The sequence below is a fragment of the Bufo bufo genome, chromosome 11, assembly GCF_905171765.1.
Source record: "Bufo bufo chromosome 11, aBufBuf1.1, whole genome shotgun sequence".
NCBI classification, from domain to species: domain Eukaryota; kingdom Metazoa; phylum Chordata; class Amphibia; order Anura; family Bufonidae; genus Bufo; species Bufo bufo.
Genome location: NC_053399.1, coordinates 1,064,455 through 1,088,101, shown reverse-complemented (window position 1 = coordinate 1,088,101; position 23,647 = coordinate 1,064,455). Strand labels below are relative to the sequence as shown.

Below are 23,647 nucleotides of genomic sequence, written 5' to 3'. Positions count from 1 at the left end.
AGGAGGTGTTATCAGTGACAGCTATCAGTACAGGAGGAGGGGTTATCAGTGACAGCTATCAGTACAGGAGGAGGAGTTATCAGTGACAGCTATCAGTACAGGAGGAGGAGTTATCAGTGACTGACAGCTATCAGTACAGGAGGAGGTGTTATCAGTGACAGCTATCAGTACAGGAGGAGGTGTTATCAGTGACAGCTATCAGTACAGGAGGAGGGGTTATCAGTGACAGCTATCAGTACAGGAGGAGGGGTTATCAGTGACAGCTATCAGTACAGGAGGAGGGGTTATCAGTGACAGCTATCAGTACAGGAGGAGGGGTTATCAGTGACAGCTATCAGTACAGGAGGAGGTGTTATCAGTGACAGCTATCAGTACAGGAGGAGGTGTTATCAGTGACAGCTATCAGTACAGGAGGAGGAGTTATCAGTGACAGCTATCAGTACAGGAGGAGGAGTTATCAGTGACAGCTATCAGTACAGAAGGAGGTGTTATCAGTGACAGCTATCAGTACAGGAGGAGGAGTTATCAGTGACTGACAGCTATCAGTACAGGAGGAGGTGTTATCAGTGACAGCTATCAGTTCAGGAGGAGGTGTTATCAGTGACAGCTATCAGTACAGGAGGAGGGGTTATCAGTGACAGCTATCAGTACAGGAGGAGGAGTTATCAGTGACTGACAGCTATCAGTACAGGAGAAGGTGTTATCAGTGACAGCTATCAGTACAGGAGGAGGTGTTATCAGTGACAGCTATCAGTACAGGAGGAGGGGTTATCAGTGACAGCTATCAGTACAGGAGGAGGAGTTATCAGTGACAGCCATCAGTACAGGAGGAGGAGTTATCAGTGACAGTTATCAGTACAGGAGGAGGGGTTATCAGTGACAGCTATCAGTACAGGAGGAGGTGTTATCAGTGACAGCTATCAGTACAGGAGGAGGGGTTATCAGTGACAACCCCTCCTCCTGTACTGATAGCCGTCACTGATAGCTATCAGTACAGGAGGAGGGGTTATCAGTGACAGCTATCAGTACAGGAGAAGGGGTTATCAGTGACAGCTATCAGTACAGGAGGAGGTGTTATCAGTGAGTGACAGCTATCAGTACAGGAGGAGGTGTTATCAGTGACTGACAGCTATCAGTACAGGAGTAGGTGTTATCAGTGACTGACAGCTATCAGTACAGGAGGAGGAGTTATCAGTGACAGCTATCAGTACAGGAGGAGGTGTTATCAGTGACTGACAGCTATCAGTACAGGAGGAGGTGTTATCAGTGACAGCTATCAGTACAGGAGGAGGTGTTATCAGTGACAGCTATCAGTACAGGAGGAGGTGTTATCAGTGACAGCTATCAGTACAGGAGGAGGGGTTATCAGTGACAGCTATCAGTACAGGAGGAGGGGTTATCAGTGACAGCTATCAGTACAGGAGGAGGTTGTGGCGAAACCAACCTCGCCACTGGGTTTTGGAGAGGACTGGCTGCTGGCCTCTTGCCCCAGGATTATGGGCCATATACTAACTTTTAAACCCCTGAACCTATTCAAGTGAATTTTGGATAGGTTTGTCCCAAAGTTATACTGTTTAAATTGATGTAAGTTATATGTATGGCCAATGTAAACTCACAAAGTTGTAACAATTTATAATAAGTGTAACTAGTCAGCTTGGGAGGAAAATGCTGGGTGTGTTTCTATTGTGCCATTGTCCCATTGTGTGTTTAAATGGTGATGTCTGTTCTGTTGTCCTCACATGTGTATTGGCGATCTCCCTTTGTCCTCAGAGATAATGGGATTGCTCCTCAGGTTGTCTCCGGGACAGAGAGGAGGAGACCATGATGCATTGTGGGGATATGTTGTATTTGTCCTATGTCACAGTCTTCAGTGACTGACAGCTATCAGTACAGGAGGAGGGGTTATCAGTGACAGCTATCAGTACAGGAGGAGGTGTTATCAGTGACTGACAGCTATCAGTACAGGAGGAGGAGTTATCAGTGACAGCTATCAGTACAGGAGGAGGGGTTATCAGTGACAGCTATCAGTACAGGAGGAGGAGTTATCAGTGACTGACAGCTATCAGTACAGGAGGAGGAGTTATCAGTGACTGACAGCTATCAGTACAGGAGGAGGAGTTATCAGTGACTGACAGCTATCAGTACAGGAGGAGGAGTTATCAGTGACTGACAGCTATCAGTACAGGAGGAGGAGTTATCAGTGACTGACAGCTATCAGTACAGGAGGAGGAGTTATCAGTGACAGCTATCAGTACAGGAGGAGGTGTTATCAGTGACAGCTATCAGTACAGGAGGAGGGGTTATCAGTGACAGCTATCAGTACAGGAGGAGGTGTTATCAGTGACAGCTATCAGTACAGGAGGAGGAGTTATCAGTGACAGCTATCAGTACAGGAGGAGGTGTTATCAGTGACAGCTATCAGTACAGGAGGAGGAGTTATCAGTGACTCACAGCTATCAGTACAGGAGGAGGTGTTATCAGTGACAGCTATCAGTACAGGAGGAGGGGTTATCAGTGACAGCTATCAGTACAGGAGGAGGAGTTATCAGTGACAGCTATCAGTACAGGAGGAGGAGTTATCAGTGACTGACAGCTATCAGTACAGGAGGAGGTGTTATCAGTGACAGCTATCAGTACAGGAGGAGGTGTTATCAGTGACAGCTATCAGTACAGGAGGAGGGGTTATCAGTGACAGCTATCAGTACAGGAGGAGGGGTTATCAGTGACAGCTATCAGTACAGGAGGAGGGGTTATCAGTGACAGCTATCAGTACAGGAGGAGGTGTTATCAGTGACAGCTATCAGTACAGGAGGAGGAGTTATCAGTGACAGCTATCAGTACAGGAGGAGGTGTTATCAGTGACAGCTATCAGTACAGGAGGAGGAGTTATCAGTGACTGACAGCTATCAGTACAGGAGGAGGTGTTATCAGTGACAGCTATCAGTACAGGAGGAGGGGTTATCAGTGACAGCTATCAGTACAGGAGGAGGAGTTATCAGTGACAGCTATCAGTACAGGAGGAGGAGTTATCAGTGACTGACAGCTATCAGTACAGGAGGAGGTGTTATCAGTGACAGCTATCAGTACAGGAGGAGGTGTTATCAGTGACAGCTATCAGTACAGGAGGAGGGGTTATCAGTGACAGCTATCAGTACAGGAGGAGGGGTTATCAGTGACAGCTATCAGTACAGGAGGAGGTGTTATTAGTGACAGCTATCAGTACAGGAGGAGGGGTTATCAGTGACAGCTATCAGTACAGGAGGAGGGGTTATCAGTGACAGCTATCAGTACAGGAGGAGGTGTTATCAGTGACAGCTATCAGTACAGGAGGAGGTGTTATCAGTGACAGCTATCAGTACAGGAGGAGGTGTTATCAGTGACAGCTATCGGTACAGGAGGAGGTATTATCAGTGACAGCTATCAGTACAGGAGGAGGTGTTATCAGTGACAGCTATCAGTACAGGAGGAGGGGTTATCAGTGACAGCTATCAGTACAGGAGGAGGTTGTGGCGAAACCAACCTCGCCACTGGGTTTTGGAGAGGACTGGCTGCTGGCCTCTTGCCCCAGGATTATGGGCCATATACTAACTTTTAAACCCCTGAACCTATTCAAGTGAATTTTGGATAGGTTTGTCCCAAAGTTATACTGTTTAAATTGATGTAAGTTATATGTATGGCCAATGTAAACTCACAAAGTTGTAACAATTTATAATAAGTGTAACTAGTCAGCTTGGGAGGAAAATGCTGGGTGTGTTTCTATTGTGCCATTGTCCCATTGTGTGTTTAAATGGTGATGTCTGTTCTGTTGTCCTCACATGTGTATTGGCGATCTCCCTTTGTCCTCAGAGATAATGGGATTGCTCCTCAGGTTGTCTCCGGGACAGAGAGGAGGAGACCATGATGCATTGTGGGGATATGTTGTATTTGTCCTATGTCACAGTCTTCAGTGACTGACAGCTATCAGTACAGGAGGAGGGGTTATCAGTGACAGCTATCAGTACAGGAGGAGGGGTTATCAGTGACAGCTATCAGTACAGGAGGAGGAGTTATCAGTGACAGCTATCAGTACAGGAGGAGGGGTTATCAGTGACAGCTATCAGTACAGGAGGAGGTGTTATCAGTGACAGCTATCAGTACAGGAGGAGGAGTTATCAGTGACTGACAGCTATCAGTACAGGAGGAGGTGTTATCAGTGACAGCTATCAGTACAGGAGGAGGGGTTATCAGTGACAGCTATCAGTACAGGAGGAGGTGTTATCAGTGACTGACAGCTATCAGTACAGGAGGAGGTGTTATCAGTGACAGCTATCAGTACAGGAGGAGGTGTTATCAGTGAGTGACAGCTATCAGTACAGGAGGAGGTGTTATCAGTGAGTGACAGCTATCAGTACAGGAGGAGGTGTTATCAGTGAGTGACAGCTATCAGTACAGGAGGAGGTGTTATCAGTGAGTGACAGCTATCAGTACAGGAGGAGGAGTTATCAGTGACAGCTATCCGTACAGGAGGAGGTGTTATCAGTGAGTGACAGCTATCAGTACAGGAGGAGGAGTTATCAGTGACAGCTATCAGTACAGGAGGAGGAGCTATCAGTGACTGACAGCTATCAGTACAGGAGGAGGAGTTATCAGTGAGTGACAGCTATCAGTACAGGAAGAGGTGTTATCAGTGACAGCTATCAGTACAGGAGGAGGTGTTATCAGTGACAGCTATCAGTACAGGAGGAGGAGTTATCAGTGACAGCTATCAGTACAGGAGGAGGAGTTATCAGTGACTGACAGCTATCAGTACAGGAGGAGGAGTTATCAGTGAGTGACAGCTATCAGTACAGGAGGAGGTGTTATCAGTGACAGCTATCAGTACAGGAGGAGGTGTTATCAGTGACTGACAGCTATCAGTACAGGAGGAGGTGTTATCAGTGACAGCTATCAGTACAGGAGGAGGTGTTATCAGTGACTGACAGCTATCAGTACAGGAGGAGGTGTTATCAGTGACAGCTATCAGTACAGGAGGAGGTGTTATCAGTGAGTGACAGCTATCAGTACAGGAGGAGGAGTTATCAGTGACAGCTATCAGTACAGGAGGAGGGGTTATCAGTGACAGCTATCAGTACAGGAGAAGGGGTTATCAGTGACAGCTATCAGTACAGGAGGAGGTGTTATCAGTGAGTGACAGCTATCAGTACAGGAGTAGGTGTTATCAGTGAGTGACAGCTATCAGTACAGGAGTAGGTGTTATCAGTGAGTGACAGCTATCAGTACAGGAGGAGGAGGAGTTATCAGTGACAGCTATCAGTACAGGAGGAGGTGTTATCAGTGACAGCTATCAGTACAGGAGGAGGTGTTATCAGTGACAGCTATCAGTACAGGAGGAGGTGTTATCAGTGACAGCTATCAGTACAGGAGGAGGTGTTATCAGTGACAGCTATCAGTACAGGAGGAGGGGTTATCAGTGACAGCTATCAGTACAGGAGGAGGTTGTGGCGAAACCAACCTCGCCACTGGGTTTTGGAGAGGACTGGCTGCTGGCCTCTTGCCCCAGGATTATGGGCCATATACTAACTTTTAAACCCCTGAACCTATTCAAGTGAATTTTGGATAGGTTTGTCCCAAAGTTATACTGTTTAAATTGATGTAAGTTATATGTATGGCCAATGTAAACTCACAAAGTTGTAACAATTTATAATAAGTGTAACTAGTCAGCTTGGGAGGAAAATGCTGGGTGTGTTTCTATTGTGCCATTGTCCCATTGTGTGTTTAAATGGTGATGTCTGTTCTGTTGTCCTCACATGTGTATTGGCGATCTCCCTTTGTCCTCAGAGATAATGGGATTGCTCCTCAGGTTGTCTCCGGGACAGAGAGGAGGAGACCATGATGCATTGTGGGGATATGTTGTATTTGTCCTATGTCACAGTCTTCAGTGACTGACAGCTATCAGTACAGGAGGAGGGGTTATCAGTGACAGCTATCAGTACAGGAGGAGGTGTTATCAGTGACTGACAGCTATCAGTACAGGAGGAGGAGTTATCAGTGACAGCTATCAGTACAGGAGGAGGGGTTATCAGTGACAGCTATCAGTACAGGAGGAGGTGTTATCAGTGACAGCTATCAGTACAGGAGGAGGAGTTATCAGTGACTGACAGCTATCAGTACAGGAGGAGGGGTTATCAGTGACTGACAGCTATCAGTACAGGAGGAGGTGTTATCAGTGACAGCTATCAGTACAGGAGGAGGGGTTATCAGTGACAGCTATCAGTACAGGAGGAGGGGTTATCAGTGACTGACAGCTATCAGTACAGGAGGAGGTGTTATCAGTGACAGCTATCAGTACAGGAGGAGGGGTTATCAGTGACAGCTATCAGTACAGGAGGAGGTGTTATCAGTGACAGCTATCAGTACAGGAGGAGGGGTTATCAGTGACAGCTATCAGTACAGGAGGAGGTGTTATCAGTGACTGACAGCTATCAGTACAGGAGGAGGAGTTATCAGTGACAGCTATCAGTACAGGAGGAGGGGTTATCAGTGACTGACAGCTATCAGTACAGGAGGAGGTGTTATCAGTGACAGCTATCAGTACAGGAGGAGGGGTTATCAGTGACAGCTATCAGTACAGGAGGAGGGGTTATCAGTGACAGCTATCAGTACAGGAGGAGGGGTTATCAGTGACAGCTATCAGTACAGGAGGAGGTGTTATCAGTGACAGCTATCAGTACAGGAGGAGGTGTTATCAGTGACAGCTATCAGTACAGGAGGAGGTGTTATCAGTGACAGCTATCAGTACAGGAGGAGGTGTTATCAGTGACAGCTATCAGTACAGGAGGAGGGGTTATCAGTGACAGCTATCAGTACAGGAGGAGGTTGTGGCGAAACCAACCTCGCCACTGGGTTTTGGAGAGGACTGGCTGCTGGCCTCTTGCCCCAGGATTATGGGCCATATACTAACTTTTAAACCCCTGAACCTATTCAAGTGAATTTTGGATAGGTTTGTCCCAAAGTTATACTGTTTAAATTGATGTAAGTTATATGTATGGCCAATGTAAACTCACAAAGTTGTAACAATTTATAATAAGTGTAACTTGTCAGCTTGGGAGGAAAATTCTGGGTGTGTTTCTATTGTGCCATTGTCCCATTGTGTGTTTAAATGGTGATGTCTGTTCTGTTGTCCTCACATGTGTATTGGCGATCTCCCTTTGTCCTCAGAGATAATGGGATTGCTCCTCAGGTTGTCTCCGGGACAGAGAGGAGGAGACCATGATGCATTGTGGGGATATGTTGTATTTGTCCTATGTCACAGTCTTCATTCTGGTCCTCTGGGGGCGTGAACGATTGGTTGCTGTAGTTACATTGTATGTGTTGTAAATTACTGATTGGTTGTATTTCAAACCCCTGTGGGCAGTACTATGTTTGTGGTTTATGAATAAAAGAGGCTGTACGTGAAGTACAGTCAGACCACTGCTTGACCCTCAACACGGAGCCTTGTCTCGTTATTGGGGGGATTCGCTGTATGCTGTTAGAAGACCGATTGCCAGAAGTGTAAGCTGATCCCTGTTCGTCTGCTAGCAGCTATTTGTGAGGTTCCAGTTTGGAGTGCTACTTTGTATCCAGTTCGGGAGTTTGGTGTTCTGCAGTAGCTGGGCCTGTCTCTCAGAAAGGGGCTTATCGCCTAAACGGATTTTAACCCCTTGTCTGCTGAAACGGACCGTTACAGAGGTGTTATCAGTGAGTGACAGCTATCAGTACAGGAGGAGGGGTTATCAGTGACTGACAGCTATCAGTACAGGAGGAGGAGTTATCAGTGACTGACAGCTATCAGTACAGGAGGAGGAGTTATCAGTGACAGCTATCAGTACAGAAGGAGGGGTTATCAGTGACAGCTATCAGTACAGGAGGAGGTGTTATCAGTGACAGCTATCAGTACAGGAGGAGGGGTTATCAGTGACAGCTATCAGTACAGGAGGAGGGGTTATCAGTGACAGCTATCAGTACAGGAGGAGGAGTTATCAGTGAGTGACAGCTATCAGTACAGGAGGAGGGGTTATCAGTGACTGACAGGTATCAGTACAGGAGGAGGGGTTATCAGTGACAGCTATCAGTACAGGAGGAGGGGTTATCAGTGACAGCTATCAGTACAGGAGGAGGGGTTATCAGTGACAGCTATCAGTACAGGAGGAGGAGTTATCAGTGACAGCTATCAGTACAGGAGGAGGGGTTATCAGTGAGTGACAGCTATCAGTACAGGAGGAGGTGTTATCAGTGACAGCTATCAGTACAGGAGGAGGTGTTATCAGTGACAGCTATCCGTACAGGAGGAGGTGTTATCAGTGACAGCTATCAGTACAGGAGGAGGTGCCATCAGTGAGTGACAGCTATCAGTACAGGAGGAGGAGTTATCAGTGACAGCTATCAGTACAGGAGGAGGGGTTATCAGTGACAGCTATCAGTACAGGAGGAGGTGTTATCAGTGACAGCTATCAGTACAGGAGGAGGTGTTATCAGTGACTGACAGCTATCAGTACAGGAGGAGGTGTTATCAGTGACAGCTATCAGTACAGGAGGAGGTGTTATCAGTGAGTGACAGCTATCAGTACAGGAGGAGGAGTTATCAGTGACAGCTATCAGTACAGGAGGAGGGGTTATCAGTGACAGCTATCAGTACAGGAGAAGGGGTTATCAGTGACAGCTATCAGTACAGGAGGAGGTGTTATCAGTGAGTGACAGCTATCAGTACAGGAGGAGGTGTTATCAGTGACAGCTATCAGTACAGGAGGAGGGGTTATCAGTGACAGCTATCAGTACAGGAGGAGGTTGTGGCGAAACCAACCTCGCCACTGGGTTTTGGAGAGGACTGGCTGCTGGCCTCTTGCCCCAGGATTATGGGCCATATACTAACTTTTAAACCCCTGAACCTATTCAAGTGAATTTTGGATAGGTTTGTCCCAAAGTTATACTGTTTAAATTGATGTAAGTTATATGTATGGCCAATGTAAACTCACAAAGTTGTAACAATTTATAATAAGTGTAACTAGTCAGCTTGGGAGGAAAATGCTGGGTGTGTTTCTATTGTGCCATTGTCCCATTGTGTGTTTAAATGGTGATGTCTGTTCTGTTGTCCTCACATGTGTATTGGCGATCTCCCTTTGTCCTCAGAGATAATGGGATTGCTCCTCAGGTTGTCTCCGGGACAGAGAGGAGGAGACCATGATGCATTGTGGGGATATGTTGTATTTGTCCTATGTCACAGTCTTCAGTGACTGACAGCTATCAGTACAGGAGGAGGGGTTATCAGTGACAGCTATCAGTACAGGAGGAGGTGTTATCAGTGACTGACAGCTATCAGTACAGGAGGAGGAGTTATCAGTGACAGCTATCAGTACAGGAGGAGGGGTTATCAGTGACAGCTATCAGTACAGGAGGAGGGGTTATCAGTGACAGCTATCAGTACAGGAGGAGGGGTTATCAGTGACTGACAGCTATCAGTACAGGAGGAGGTGTTATCAGTGACAGCTATCAGTACAGGAGGAGGGGTTATCAGTGACAGCTATCAGTACAGGAGGAGGTGTTATCAGTGACAGCTATCAGTACAGGAGGAGGGGTTATCAGTGACAGCTATCAGTACAGGAGGAGGTGTTATCAGTGACTGACAGCTATCAGTACAGGAGGAGGAGTTATCAGTGACAGCTATCAGTACAGGAGGAGGGGTTATCAGTGACTGACAGCTATCAGTACAGGAGGAGGGGTTATCAGTGACAGCTATCAGTACAGGAGGAGGGGTTATCAGTGACAGCTATCAGTACAGGAGGAGGGGTTATCAGTGACAGCTATCAGTACAGGAGGAGGAGTTATCAGTGACAGCTATCAGTACAGGAGGAGGGGTTATCAGTGACAGCTATCAGTACAGGAGGAGGTGTTATCAGTGACAGCTATCAGTACAGGAGGAGGAGTTATCAGTGACTGACAGCTATCAGTACAGGAGGAGGTGTTATCAGTGACAGCTATCAGTACAGGAGGAGGGGTTATCAGTGACAGCTATCAGTACAGGAGGAGGTGTTATCAGTGACTGACAGCTATCAGTACAGGAGGAGGTGTTATCAGTGACAGCTATCAGTACAGGAGGAGGTGTTATCAGTGAGTGACAGCTATCAGTACAGGAGGAGGTGTTATCAGTGAGTGACAGCTATCAGTACAGGAGGAGGTGTTATCAGTGAGTGACAGCTATCAGTACAGGAGGAGGTGTTATCAGTGAGTGACAGCTATCAGTACAGGAGGAGGAGTTATCAGTGACAGCTATCCGTACAGGAGGAGGTGTTATCAGTGAGTGACAGCTATCAGTACAGGAGGAGGAGTTATCAGTGACAGCTATCAGTACAGGAGGAGGAGCTATCAGTGACTGACAGCTATCAGTACAGGAGGAGGAGTTATCAGTGAGTGACAGCTATCAGTACAGGAAGAGGTGTTATCAGTGACAGCTATCAGTACAGGAGGAGGTGTTATCAGTGACAGCTATCAGTACAGGAGGAGGAGTTATCAGTGACTGACAGCTATCAGTACAGGAGGAGGTGTTATCAGTGACAGCTATCAGTACAGGAGGAGGTGTTATCAGTGACAGCTATCAGTACAGGAGGAGGTGTTATCAGTGACTGACAGCTATCAGTACAGGAGGAGGTGTTATCAGTGACTGACAGCTATCAGTACAGGAGGAGGTGTTATCAGTGACAGCTATCAGTACAGGAGGAGGTGTTATCAGTGACTGACAGCTATCAGTACAGGAGGAGGTGTTATCAGTGACAGCTATCAGTACAGGAGGAGGTGTTATCAGTGAGTGACAGCTATCAGTACAGGAGGAGGAGTTATCAGTGACAGCTATCAGTACAGGAGGAGGGGTTATCAGTGACAGCTATCAGTACAGGAGAAGGGGTTATCAGTGACAGCTATCAGTACAGGAGGAGGTGTTATCAGTGAGTGACAGCTATCAGTACAGGAGTAGGTGTTATCAGTGAGTGACAGCTATCAGTACAGGAGTAGGTGTTATCAGTGAGTGACAGCTATCAGTACAGGAGGAGGAGGAGTTATCAGTGACAGCTATCAGTACAGGAGGAGGTGTTATCAGTGACAGCTATCAGTACAGGAGGAGGTGTTATCAGTGACAGCTATCAGTACAGGAGGAGGTGTTATCAGTGACAGCTATCAGTACAGGAGGAGGTGTTATCAGTGACAGCTATCAGTACAGGAGGAGGTGTTATCAGTGACAGCTATCAGTACAGGAGGAGGGGTTATCAGTGACAGCTATCAGTACAGGAGGAGGTTGTGGCGAAACCAACCTCGCCACTGGGTTTTGGAGAGGACTGGCTGCTGGCCTCTTGCCCCAGGATTATGGGCCATATACTAACTTTTAAACCCCTGAACCTATTCAAGTGAATTTTGGATAGGTTTGTCCCAAAGTTATACTGTTTAAATTGATGTAAGTTATATGTATGGCCAATGTAAACTCACAAAGTTGTAACAATTTATAATAAGTGTAACTAGTCAGCTTGGGAGGAAAATGCTGGGTGTGTTTCTATTGTGCCATTGTCCCATTGTGTGTTTAAATGGTGATGTCTGTTCTGTTGTCCTCACATGTGTATTGGCGATCTCCCTTTGTCCTCAGAGATAATGGGATTGCTCCTCAGGTTGTCTCCGGGACAGAGAGGAGGAGACCATGATGCATTGTGGGGATATGTTGTATTTGTCCTATGTCACAGTCTTCAGTGACTGACAGCTATCAGTACAGGAGGAGGGGTTATCAGTGACAGCTATCAGTACAGGAGGAGGTGTTATCAGTGACTGACAGCTATCAGTACAGGAGGAGGAGTTATCAGTGACAGCTATCAGTACAGGAGGAGGGGTTATCAGTGACAGCTATCAGTACAGGAGGAGGTGTTATCAGTGACAGCTATCAGTACAGGAGGAGGAGTTATCAGTGACTGACAGCTATCAGTACAGGAGGAGGGGTTATCAGTGACTGACAGCTATCAGTACAGGAGGAGGTGTTATCAGTGACAGCTATCAGTACAGGAGGAGGGGTTATCAGTGACAGCTATCAGTACAGGAGGAGGGGTTATCAGTGACTGACAGCTATCAGTACAGGAGGAGGTGTTATCAGTGACAGCTATCAGTACAGGAGGAGGGGTTATCAGTGACAGCTATCAGTACAGGAGGAGGTGTTATCAGTGACAGCTATCAGTACAGGAGGAGGGGTTATCAGTGACAGCTATCAGTACAGGAGGAGGTGTTATCAGTGACTGACAGCTATCAGTACAGGAGGAGGAGTTATCAGTGACAGCTATCAGTACAGGAGGAGGGGTTATCAGTGACTGACAGCTATCAGTACAGGAGGAGGTGTTATCAGTGACAGCTATCAGTACAGGAGGAGGGGTTATCAGTGACAGCTATCAGTACAGGAGGAGGGGTTATCAGTGACAGCTATCAGTACAGGAGGAGGGGTTATCAGTGACAGCTATTAGTACAGGAGGAGGTGTTATCAGTGACAGCTATCAGTACAGGAGGAGGTGTTATCAGTGACAGCTTTCAGTACAGGAGGAGGTGTTATCAGTGACAGCTATCAGTACAGGAGGAGGTGTTATCAGTGACAGCTATCAGTACAGGAGGAGGTGTTATCAGTGACAGCTATCAGTACAGGAGGAGGTGTTATCAGTGACAGCTATCAGTACAGGAGGAGGGGTTATCAGTGACAGCTATCAGTACAGGAGGAGGTTGTGGCGAAACCAACCTCGCCACTGGGTTTTGGAGAGGACTGGCTGCTGGCCTCTTGCCCCAGGATTATGGGCCATATACTAACTTTTAAACCCCTGAACCTATTCAAGTGAATTTTGGATAGGTTTGTCCCAAAGTTATACTGTTTAAATTGATGTAAGTTATATGTATGGCCAATGTAAACTCACAAAGTTGTAACAATTTATAATAAGTGTAACTTGTCAGCTTGGGAGGAAAATTCTGGGTGTGTTTCTATTGTGCCATTGTCCCATTGTGTGTTTAAATGGTGATGTCTGTTCTGTTGTCCTCACATGTGTATTGGCGATCTCCCTTTGTCCTCAGAGATAATGGGATTGCTCCTCAGGTTGTCTCCGGGACAGAGAGGAGGAGACCATGATGCATTGTGGGGATATGTTGTATTTGTCCTATGTCACAGTCTTCATTCTGGTCCTCTGGGGGCGTGAACGATTGGTTGCTGTAGTTACATTGTATGTGTTGTAAATTACTGATTGGTTGTATTTCAAACCCCTGTGGGCAGTACTATGTTTGTGGTTTATGAATAAAAGAGGCTGTACGTGAAGTACAGTCAGACCACTGCTTGACCCTCAACACGGAGCCTTGTCTCGTTATTGGGGGGATTCGCTGTATGCTGTTAGAAGACCGATTGCCAGAAGTGTAAGCTGATCCCTGTTCGTCTGCTAGCAGCTATTTGTGAGGTTCCAGTTTGGAGTGCTACTTTGTATCCAGTTCGGGAGTTTGGTGTTCTGCAGTAGCTGGGCCTGTCTCTCAGAAAGGGGCTTATCGCCTAAACGGATTTTAACCCCTTGTCTGCTGAAACGGACCGTTACAGAGGTGTTATCAGTGAGTGACAGCTATCAGTACAGGAGGAGGGGTTATCAGTGACTGACAGCTATCAGTACAGGAGGAGGAGTTATCAGTGACTGACAGCTATCAGTACAGGAGGAGGAGTTATCAGTGACAGCTATCAGTACAGAAGGAGGGGTTATCAGTGACAGCTATCAGTACAGGAGGAGGTGTTATCAGTGACAGCTATCAGTACAGGAGGAGGGGTTATCAGTGACAGCTATCAGTACAGGAGGAGGGGTTATCAGTGACAGCTATCAGTACAGGAGGAGGAGTTATCAGTGAGTGACAGCTATCAGTACAGGAGGAGGGGTTATCAGTGACTGACAGGTATCAGTACAGGAGGAGGGGTTATCAGTGACAGCTATCAGTACAGGAGGAGGGGTTATCAGTGACAGCTATCAGTACAGGAGGAGGGGTTATCAGTGACAGCTATCAGTACAGGAGGAGGAGTTATCAGTGACAGCTATCAGTACAGGAGGAGGGGTTATCAGTGAGTGACAGCTATCAGTACAGGAGGAGGTGTTATCAGTGACAGCTATCAGTACAGGAGGAGGTGTTATCAGTGACAGCTATCAGTACAGGAGGAGGTGTTATCAGTGACAGCTATCCGTACAGGAGGAGGTGTTATCAGTGACAGCTATCAGTACAGGAGGAGGTGCCATCAGTGAGTGACAGCTATCAGTACAGGAGGAGGAGTTATCAGTGACAGCTATCAGTACAGGAGGAGGGGTTATCAGTGACAGCTATCAGTACAGGAGGAGGTGTTATCAGTGACAGCTATCAGTACAGGAGGAGGTGTTATCAGTGACTGACAGCTATCAGTACAGGAGGAGGTGTTATCAGTGACAGCTATCAGTACAGGAGGAGGTGTTATCAGTGAGTGACAGCTATCAGTACAGGAGGAGGAGTTATCAGTGACAGCTATCAGTACAGGAGGAGGGGTTATCAGTGACAGCTATCAGTACAGGAGAAGGGGTTATCAGTGACAGCTATCAGTACAGGAGGAGGTGTTATCAGTGAGTGACAGCTATCAGTACAGGAGGAGGTGTTATCAGTGACTGACAGCTATCAGTACAGGAGTAGGTGTTATCAGTGAGTGACAGCTATCAGTACAGGAGGAGGAGGAGTTATCAGTGACAGCTATCAGTACAGGAGGAGGTGTTATCAGTGACAGCTATCAGTACAGGAGGAGGTGTTATCAGTGACAGCTATCAGTACAGGAGGAGGTGTTATCAGTGACAGCTATCAGTACAGGAGGAGGTGTTATCAGTGACAGCTATCAGTACAGGAGGAGGGGTTATCAGTGACAGCTATCAGTACAGGAGGAGGTTGTGGCGAAACCAACCTCGCCACTGGGTTTTGGAGAGGACTGGCTGCTGGCCTCTTGCCCCAGGATTATGGGCCATATACTAACTTTTAAACCCCTGAACCTATTCAAGTGAATTTTGGATAGGTTTGTCCCAAAGTTATACTGTTTAAATTGATGTAAGTTATATGTATGGCCAATGTAAACTCACAAAGTTGTAACAATTTATAATAAGTGTAACTAGTCAGCTTGGGAGGAAAATGCTGGGTGTGTTTCTATTGTGCCATTGTCCCATTGTGTGTTTAAATGGTGATGTCTGTTCTGTTGTCCTCACATGTGTATTGGCGATCTCCCTTTGTCCTCAGAGATAATGGGATTGCTCCTCAGGTTGTCTCCGGGACAGAGAGGAGGAGACCATGATGCATTGTGGGGATATGTTGTATTTGTCCTATGTCACAGTCTTCAGTGACTGACAGCTATCAGTACAGGAGGAGGGGTTATCAGTGACAGCTATCAGTACAGGAGGAGGTGTTATCAGTGACTGACAGCTATCAGTACAGGAGGAGGAGTTATCAGTGACAGCTATCAGTACAGGAGGAGGTGTTATCAGTGACTGACAGCTATCAGTACAGGAGGAGGAGTTATCAGTGACAGCTATCAGTACAGGAGGAGGGGTTATCAGTGACTGACAGCTATCAGTACAGGAGGAGGTGTTATCAGTGACAGCTATCAGTACAGGAGGAGGGGTTATCAGTGACAGCTATCAGTACAGGAGGAGGGGTTATCAGTGACAGCTATCAGTACAGGAGGAGGGGTTATCAGTGACAGCTATTAGTACAGGAGGAGGTGTTATCAGTGACAGCTATCAGTACAGGAGGAGGTGTTATCAGTGACAGCTTTCAGTACAGGAGGAGGTGTTATCAGTGACAGCTATCAGTACAGGAAGAGGTGTTATCAGTGACAGCTATCAGTACAGGAGGAGGAGTTATCAGTGACAGCTATCAGTACAGGAGGAGGGGTTATCAGTGACTGACAGCTATCAGTACAGGAGGAGGTGTTATCAGTGACAGCTATCAGTACAGGAGGAGGTGTTATCAGTGACAGCTATCAGTACAGGAGGAGGGGTTATCAGTGACAGCTATCAGTACAGGAGGAGGTTGTGGCGAAACCAACCTCGCCACTGGGTTTTGGAGAGGACTGGCTGCTGGCCTCTTGCCCCAGGATTATGGGCCATATACTAACTTTTAAACCCCTGAACCTATTCAAGTGAATTTTGGATAGGTTTGTCCCAAAGTTATACTGTTTAAATTGATGTAAGTTATATGTATGGCCAATGTAAACTCACAAAGTTGTAACAATTTATAATAAGTGTAACTTGTCAGCTTGGGAGGAAAATTCTGGGTGTGTTTCTATTGTGCCATTGTCCCATTGTGTGTTTAAATGGTGATGTCTGTTCTGTTGTCCTCACATGTGTATTGGCGATCTCCCTTTGTCCTCAGAGATAATGGGATTGCTCCTCAGGTTGTCTCCGGGACAGAGAGGAGGAGACCATGATGCATTGTGGGGATATGTTGTATTTGTCCTATGTCACAGTCTTCATTCTGGTCCTCTGGGGGCGTGAACGATTGGTTGCTGTAGTTACATTGTATGTGTTGTAAATTACTGATTGGTTGTATTTCAAACCCCTGTGGGCAGTACTATGTTTGTGGTTTATGAATAAAAGAGGCTGTACGTGAAGTACAGTCAGACCACTGCTTGACCCTCAACACGGAGCCTTGTCTCGTTATTGGGGGGATTCGCTGTATGCTGTTAGAAGACCGATTGCCAGAAGTGTAAGCTGATCCCTGTTCGTCTGCTAGCAGCTATTTGTGAGGTTCCAGTTTGGAGTGCTACTTTGTATCCAGTTCGGGAGTTTGGTGTTCTGCAGTAGCTGGGCCTGTCTCTCAGAAAGGGGCTTATCGCCTAAACGGATTTTAACCCCTTGTCTGCTGAAACGGACCGTTACAGAGGTGTTATCAGTGAGTGACAGCTATCAGTACAGGAGGAGGGGTTATCAGTGACTGACAGCTATCAGTACAGGAGGAGGAGTTATCAGTGACTGACAGCTATCAGTACAGGAGGAGGAGTTATCAGTGACAGCTATCAGTACAGAAGGAGGGGTTATCAGTGACAGCTATCAGTACAGGAGGAGGTGTTATCAGTGACAGCTATCAGTACAGGAGGAGGGGTTATCAGTGACAGCTATCAGTACAGGAGGAGGGGTTATCAGTGACAGCTATCAGTACAGGAGGAGGAGTTATCAGTGAGTGACAGCTATCAGTACAGGAGGAGGGGTTATCAGTGACTGACAGGTATCAGTACAGGAGGAGGGGTTATCAGTGACAGCTATCAGTACAGGAGGAGGGGTTATCAGTGACAGCTATCAGTACAGGAGGAGGGGTTATCAGTGACAGCTATCAGTACAGGAGGAGGAGTTATCAGTGACAGCTATCAGTACAGGAGGAGGGGTTATCAGTGAGTGACAGCTATCAGTACAGGAGGAGGTGTTATCAGTGACAGCTATCAGTACAGGAGGAGGTGTTATCAGTGACAGCTATCAGTACAGGAGGAGGTGTTATCAGTGACAGCTATCCGTACAGGAGGAGGTGTTATCAGTGACAGCTATCAGTACAGGAGGAGGTGCCATCAGTGAGTGACAGCTATCAGTACAGGAGGAGGAGTTATCAGTGACAGCTATCAGTACAGGAGGAGGGGTTATCAGTGACAGCTATCAGTACAGGAGGAGGGGTTATCAGTGACAGCTATCAGTACAGGAGGAGGGGTTATCAGTGACAGCTATCAGTACAGGAGGAGGAGTTATCAGTGACAGCTATCAGTACAGGAGGAGGGGTTATCAGTGACAGCTATCAGTACAGGAGGAGGTGTTATCAGTGACAGCTATCAGTACAGGAGGAGGTGTTATCAGTGACAGCTATCAGTACAGGAGGAGGGGTTATCAGTGAGTGACAGCTATCAGTACAGGAGGAGGAGCTATCAGTGACTGACAGCTATCGGTACAGGAGGAGGTGTTATCAGTGACAGCTATCAGTACAGGAGGAGGTGTTATCAGTGACTGACAGCTATCAGTACAGGAGGAGGAGTTATCAGTGACAGCTATCAGTACAGGAGAAGGAGTTATCAGTGACAGCTATCAGTACAGGAGGAGGGGTTATCAGTGAGTGACAGGTATCAGTACAGGAGGAGGAGTTATCAGTGACAGCTATCAGTACAGGAGGAGGGGTTATCAGTGAGTGACAGCTATCAGTACAGGAGGAGGAGTTATCAGTGACAGCTATCAGTACAGGAGGAGGAGTTATCAGTGACAGCTATCAGTACAGGAGGAGGAGTTATCAGTGACAGCTATCAGTACAGGAGGAGGGGTTATCAGTGACTGACAGCTCTCTCTCTGCACAATGCTGTCAATCACGGATAACACCCTCCACCCTCCTGTAACGATGTTGTTAACCGAAGGTAGAAAAAGCAGAGATATAAATATATATTACAGGTTTTACTGAATGGTCTCCCACAGAAATATATATCAATATGCTCGGCTTCTCCTGCTCTATAACATGGTCCTGTCAGACGGCATTGCATTTTTTGGTGAAAGGTCCTCTTTACATTCGCTAATATGGGGTTTGTTTTATGGGGTTAGGGTTAACCTAAATAGGTTCCAGGATTGGAGTTCTCTCTCCTTCCGGATGGCTGCTGACTCCCACTGGTAATGTACAGTATCAGGGCTCATACACACGACCGTGTTTTATTGTGCACATCCAGTGCGCCTTTTCTGTGGGTCAGATGCAGACAAGACGTGGACAGCACAAGGACAAGGGTAGGACTTCTACAAATGGCAGGATGGTCACGGTTGGTATCTGTTTTGCAGATTAACAATGTGCGGACTACAAAAACAGCGTTGGTCATGTGCATGAGCCCTTAGGTTGTCAGACTCTTCATGAAGGCTGCCCTCCATTCTTCTGCTGGTAGCATCCATCTTTGTTCTCTGCAGAAGACTGACAGGAGACTTTCTTTGCAGCTACGTTTGGCAAGCCCTAACCCCTCAGGACCCCTTTATAAGTGACTCCTGTTATGGTGGACCCTGCCCATGTATTTATTCTGATTGGCGAGGTGAACCTGGAGCTAGCCAGCTGCCGGGGCCCTACAAAAAGTCTTCACATATCCCCAGGTGCAAGGAGGCCTAAGGCCTGTGTTACACCAACAGATATCTGACAGATTTTCTGACCAATCATTGCTTAGATGGCCCATTACTCACAGAACTATTGCTCTGATTGGACAGATATTGGTCAGATAATCTGTTGTGTGATGCAGCCCTTGTTTGTCATATTGCCTTCTGGGAAATCTTCGGGCCGTATTCCAGGGGATGGAAATGGGCTTTCCAGGTTTCTTTAGGAGGCCATCACTGCTTTTCTGGGTGTCCTGGAGATGATTTATTACCTTGGATAATAAGCAGTGACCTCCCAGGGAACCTTACCTGATCTGGCCAGGTTGAGGAGGATGAATGAGGAGTTGTCACTGGGCGGCAGGTCTTGCAGCAGTGATGACGGCTCTGAGGGAGACAGTAGGGCGCCATGGCTCTTATCTCTGGAATCTGTGCTGGGATCTAGCTGGAGGCTATGCAGCAATTCTGTATCAGGAACCTTAGATGACTCTCCGTCCTCTGTAGGAGCATCTAATAGAAAGACCATGAATGTCTCTGCGCACAAAACCCACTCCAAGTCCATAGGTTACAGCACACACTGTACGGCCATACGCCACGGCCTTAGAGGACTAGTTACTAGAGATTTACTGAGCTAAATGCTCCAGATTTCTGGCACAATTTGCGCCACCCCGGGGGTCATTTACAAAGGGTGTACATTACTTTCTGGTGCGAGATGGCATCTCCATAGCAGCCAGATGCCTTTACTATTGTTGCCCTCTGCGGACTGGTACATGTCGCGTCTACTTCAGCCGCTCACAGACGGTTAGGGCTGCGTCTCACTCCAGCGGCTTTTTAGTCTTTGGTAAATGTGCTCCAAATGGGTTCTAGACAGTTTTGCCTCTCTTGACAAATAGGTGAAGTTCTGGCAGAGATGGACCAAAATCCTGGTGCAACAGTGTATATGGGATCTCCCCACCCCAAGCTAAAGTAAAGGTGGGGGCACACTCACTCGCCCGCCCCACCAGTAAAAGGTGGGGGCGCACGCACTCACTCACCCCACCAGTAAAAGGTGGGGGCGCACGCACTCACTCACCCGCCCCACCAGTAAAGGTGGGGGCGCACTCACTCACTCTTACCTCGCACCAGTAACGGGGCGCAGTCTGAGGTTTCCGGCAGGAGAGAGAGACAAGTCAGGTCCTTGCTTTCATCCCCCACAAGCCCATGTCCCAGCGGGATGGAGGCATTCTGGACAAACTGCACCAACAGCTGGAGGACAAAAGGCAGGACACAGTCACCCCAAAGAACTGTGACCCCCACTGCAGCCTGCACAACACCCCCTGCTGGAGGACACCGTCACCCCAAAGAACTGTGACCCCCACTGCAGCCTGCACAACACCCCCTACTGGAGGACACCGTCACCCCAAAGAACTGTGACCCCCACTGCAGCCTGCACAACACCCCCTGCTGGAGGACACCGTCTCCCCACAGAACTGTGACCCCCACTGCAGCCTGCACAACACCCCCTGCTGGAGGACACCGTCACCCCAAAGAACTGTGACCCCCACTGCAGCCTGCACAACACCCCCTGCTGGAGGACACCGTCTCCCCACAGAACTGTGACCCCCACTGCAGCCTGCACAACACCCCCTGCTGGAGGACACCGTCTCCCCACAGAACTGTGACCCCCACTGCAGCCTGCACAACACCCCCTGCTGGAGGACACCGTCACCCCAAAGAACTGTGACCCCCACTGCAGCCTGCACAACACCCCCTGCTGGAGGACACCGTCTCCCCACAGAACTGTGACCCCCACTGCAGCCTGCACAACACCCCCTGCTGGAGGACACCGTCACCCCAAAGAACTGTGACCCCCACTGCAGCCTGCACAACACCCCCTGCTGGAGGACACCGTCTCCCCACAGAACTGTGACCCCCACTGCAGCCTGCACAACACCCCCTGCTGGAGGACACCGTCACCCCAAAGAACTGTGACCCCCACTGCAGCCTGCACAACACCCCCTGCTGGAGGACACCGTCACCCCAAAGAACTGTGACCCCCACTGCAGCCTGCACAACACCCCCTGCTGGAGGACACCGTCACCCCAAAGAACTGTGACCCCCACTGCAGCCTGCACAACACCCCCTGCTGGAGGACACCGTCACCCCAAAGAACTGTGACCCCCACTGCAGCCTGCACAACACCCCCTGCTGGAGGGAAGGCACTTACCTCTGGTTTAGACTGCAGCTCATCTGATAACATTAGAGCAGCTTCAGTCAGAGACACCTGAAAGACAGAACATTATCATATGTGATACAGCCTGCTGAGCTGTATATCTCCTCCTATCCCGTGCGGTACAGTCTGCGGTATCTCCTCCTATCCCGTGCGGTACAGTCTGCGCTATCTCCTCCTATCCCGTGCGGTACAGTCTGCGGTATCTCCTCCTATCCCGTGCGGTACAGTCTGCTGTATCTCCTCCTATCCCGTGCGGTACAGTCTGCGGTATCTCCTCCTATCCCGTGCGGTACAGTCTGCGGTATCTCCTCCTATCCCGTGCGGTACAGTCTGCGGTATCTCCTCCTATCCCGTGCGGTACAGTCTGCGGTATCTCCTCCTATCCCGTGCGGTACAGTCTGCGGTATCTCCTCCTATCCCGTGCGGTACAGTCTGCGGTATCTCCTCCTATCCCGTGCGGTACAGTCTGCGGTATCTCCTCCTATCCCGTGCGGTACAGTCTGCGGTATCTCCTCCTATCCCGTGCGGTACAGTCTGCGGTATCTCCTCCTATCCCGTGCGGTACAGTCTGCGGTATCTCCTCCTATCCCGTGCGGTACAGTCTGCGGTATCTCCTCCTATCCCGTGCGGTACAGTCTGCGGTATCTCCTCCTATCCCGTGCGGTACAGTCTGCGGTATCTCCTCCTATCCCGTGCGGTACAGTCTGCGGTATCTCCTATCCCGTGCGGTACAGTCTGCGGTATCTCCTCCTATCCCGTGCGGTACAGTCTGCGGTATCTCCTCCTATCCCGTGCGGTACAGTCTGCCGTATCGCCTCCTATCCCGTGCGGTACAGTCTGCGGTATCTCCTCCTATCCCGTGCGGTACAGTCTGCGGTATCTCCTCCTATCCCGTGCGGTACAGTCTGCCGTATCTCCTCCTATCCCGTGCGGTACAGTCTGCGGTATCTCCTCCTATCCCGTGCGGTACAGTCTGCTGTATCTCCTCCTACCCCCTGCGGTACAGTCTGCGGTATCTCCTCCTATCCCGTGCGGTACAGTCTGCCGTATCTCCTCCTATCCCGTGCGGTACAGTCTGCCGTATCTCCTCCTATCCCGTGCGGTACAGTCTGCCGTATCTCCTCCTATCCCGTGCGGTACAGTCTGCGGTATCTCCCCCTATCCCGTGCGGTACAGTCTGCCGTATCTCCTCCTATCCCGTGCGGTACAGTCTGCCGTATCTCCCCCTATCCCGTGCGGTACAGTCTGCGGTATCTCCTCCTATCCCGTGCGGTACAGTCTGCCGTATCTCCTCCTATCCCGTGCGGTACAGTCTGCGGTATCTCCTCCTATCCCGTGCGGTACAGTCTGCGGTATCTCCTCCTATCCCGTGCGGTACAGTCTGAGGTATCTCCTCCTATCCCGTGCGGTACAGTCTGCGGTATCTCCTCCTATCCCGTGCGGTACAGTCTGCCGTATCTCCTCCTATCCCGTGCGGTACAGTCTGCGGTATCTCCTCCTATCCCGTGCGGTACAGTCTGCCGTATCTCCTCCTATCCCGTGCGGTACAGTCTGCGGTATCTCCTCCTATCCCGTGCGGTACAGTCTGCGGTATCTCCTCCTATCCCGTGCGGTACAGTCTGCGGTATCTCCTCCTATCCCGTGCGGTACAGTCTGCGGTATCTCCTCCTATCCCGTGCGGTACAGTCTGCGGTATCTCCTCCTATCCCGTGCGGTACAGTCTGCCGTATCTCCTCCTATCCCGTGCGGTACAGTCTGCGGTATCTCCTCCTATCCCGTGCGGTACAGTCTGCTGTATCTCCTCCTACCCCGTGCGGTACAGTCTGCGGTATCTCCTCCTATCCCGTGCGGTACAGTCTGCTGTATCTCCTCCTACCCCGTGCGGTACAGTCTGCTGTATCTCCTCCTATCCCGTGCGGTACAGTCTGCCGTATCTCCTCCTATCCCGTGCGGTACAGTCTGCGGTATCTCCTCCTATCCCGTGCGGTACAGTCTGATGTCACGTGATCGCGTTTCCGCACTCTTGCCGGTGGTCCCCGCTCCCGGTTCTTCACTTACCAGACGTATACAGGATGAGAGGGCAGTGACCTCGGCAGGAAGGGAAGCTTCTATACCCCATGCGCAGTTGTGACGTCAGTGAGTCACATGACATTCAAAGCTCGCTGCGTCCAACCCTGAACACTGACCCGGTTGTTATTATAATTAGGGATGAGCGAATCGACTTTGGATGAAACATTTGAAGTCGATTCGCTCATCCCTCGTTATTATATAACGTTTATCACCACAGCGCACGGGATGTAGA

The 23,647-nt window shown here is 48.8% G+C and overlaps 1 protein-coding gene across 4 annotated transcripts in view; it reads right to left on the bottom strand.

The window, feature by feature from the left end:
* ZNF410 (zinc finger protein 410) overlaps nt 1-23,532 on the bottom strand; it is a 41,094-nt gene extending 17,562 nt beyond the window's left edge. For 3 of the 4 annotated variants that reach the window (XR_005774873.1, XM_040412325.1, XM_040412326.1), the window contains exons 1-4: nt 23,404-23,532; nt 21,340-21,396; nt 20,249-20,378; nt 19,446-19,643 (exon numbers count right to left, since the gene is read on the bottom strand). Coding sequence is in view for 2 of the 4 variants with exons in the window: in XM_040412325.1 (XP_040268259.1) it covers nt 19,446-19,643; nt 20,249-20,378; nt 21,340-21,372 (361 nt within the window). In the remaining 2 variants the exon portion in view is untranslated. The remainder of the gene's footprint in view (nt 1-19,445; nt 19,644-20,248; nt 20,379-21,339; nt 21,397-23,403) is intronic. The other variant, XM_040412327.1, reaches the window with a different exon arrangement.
* Nucleotides 23,533-23,647: the final 115 nt, after the last annotated feature.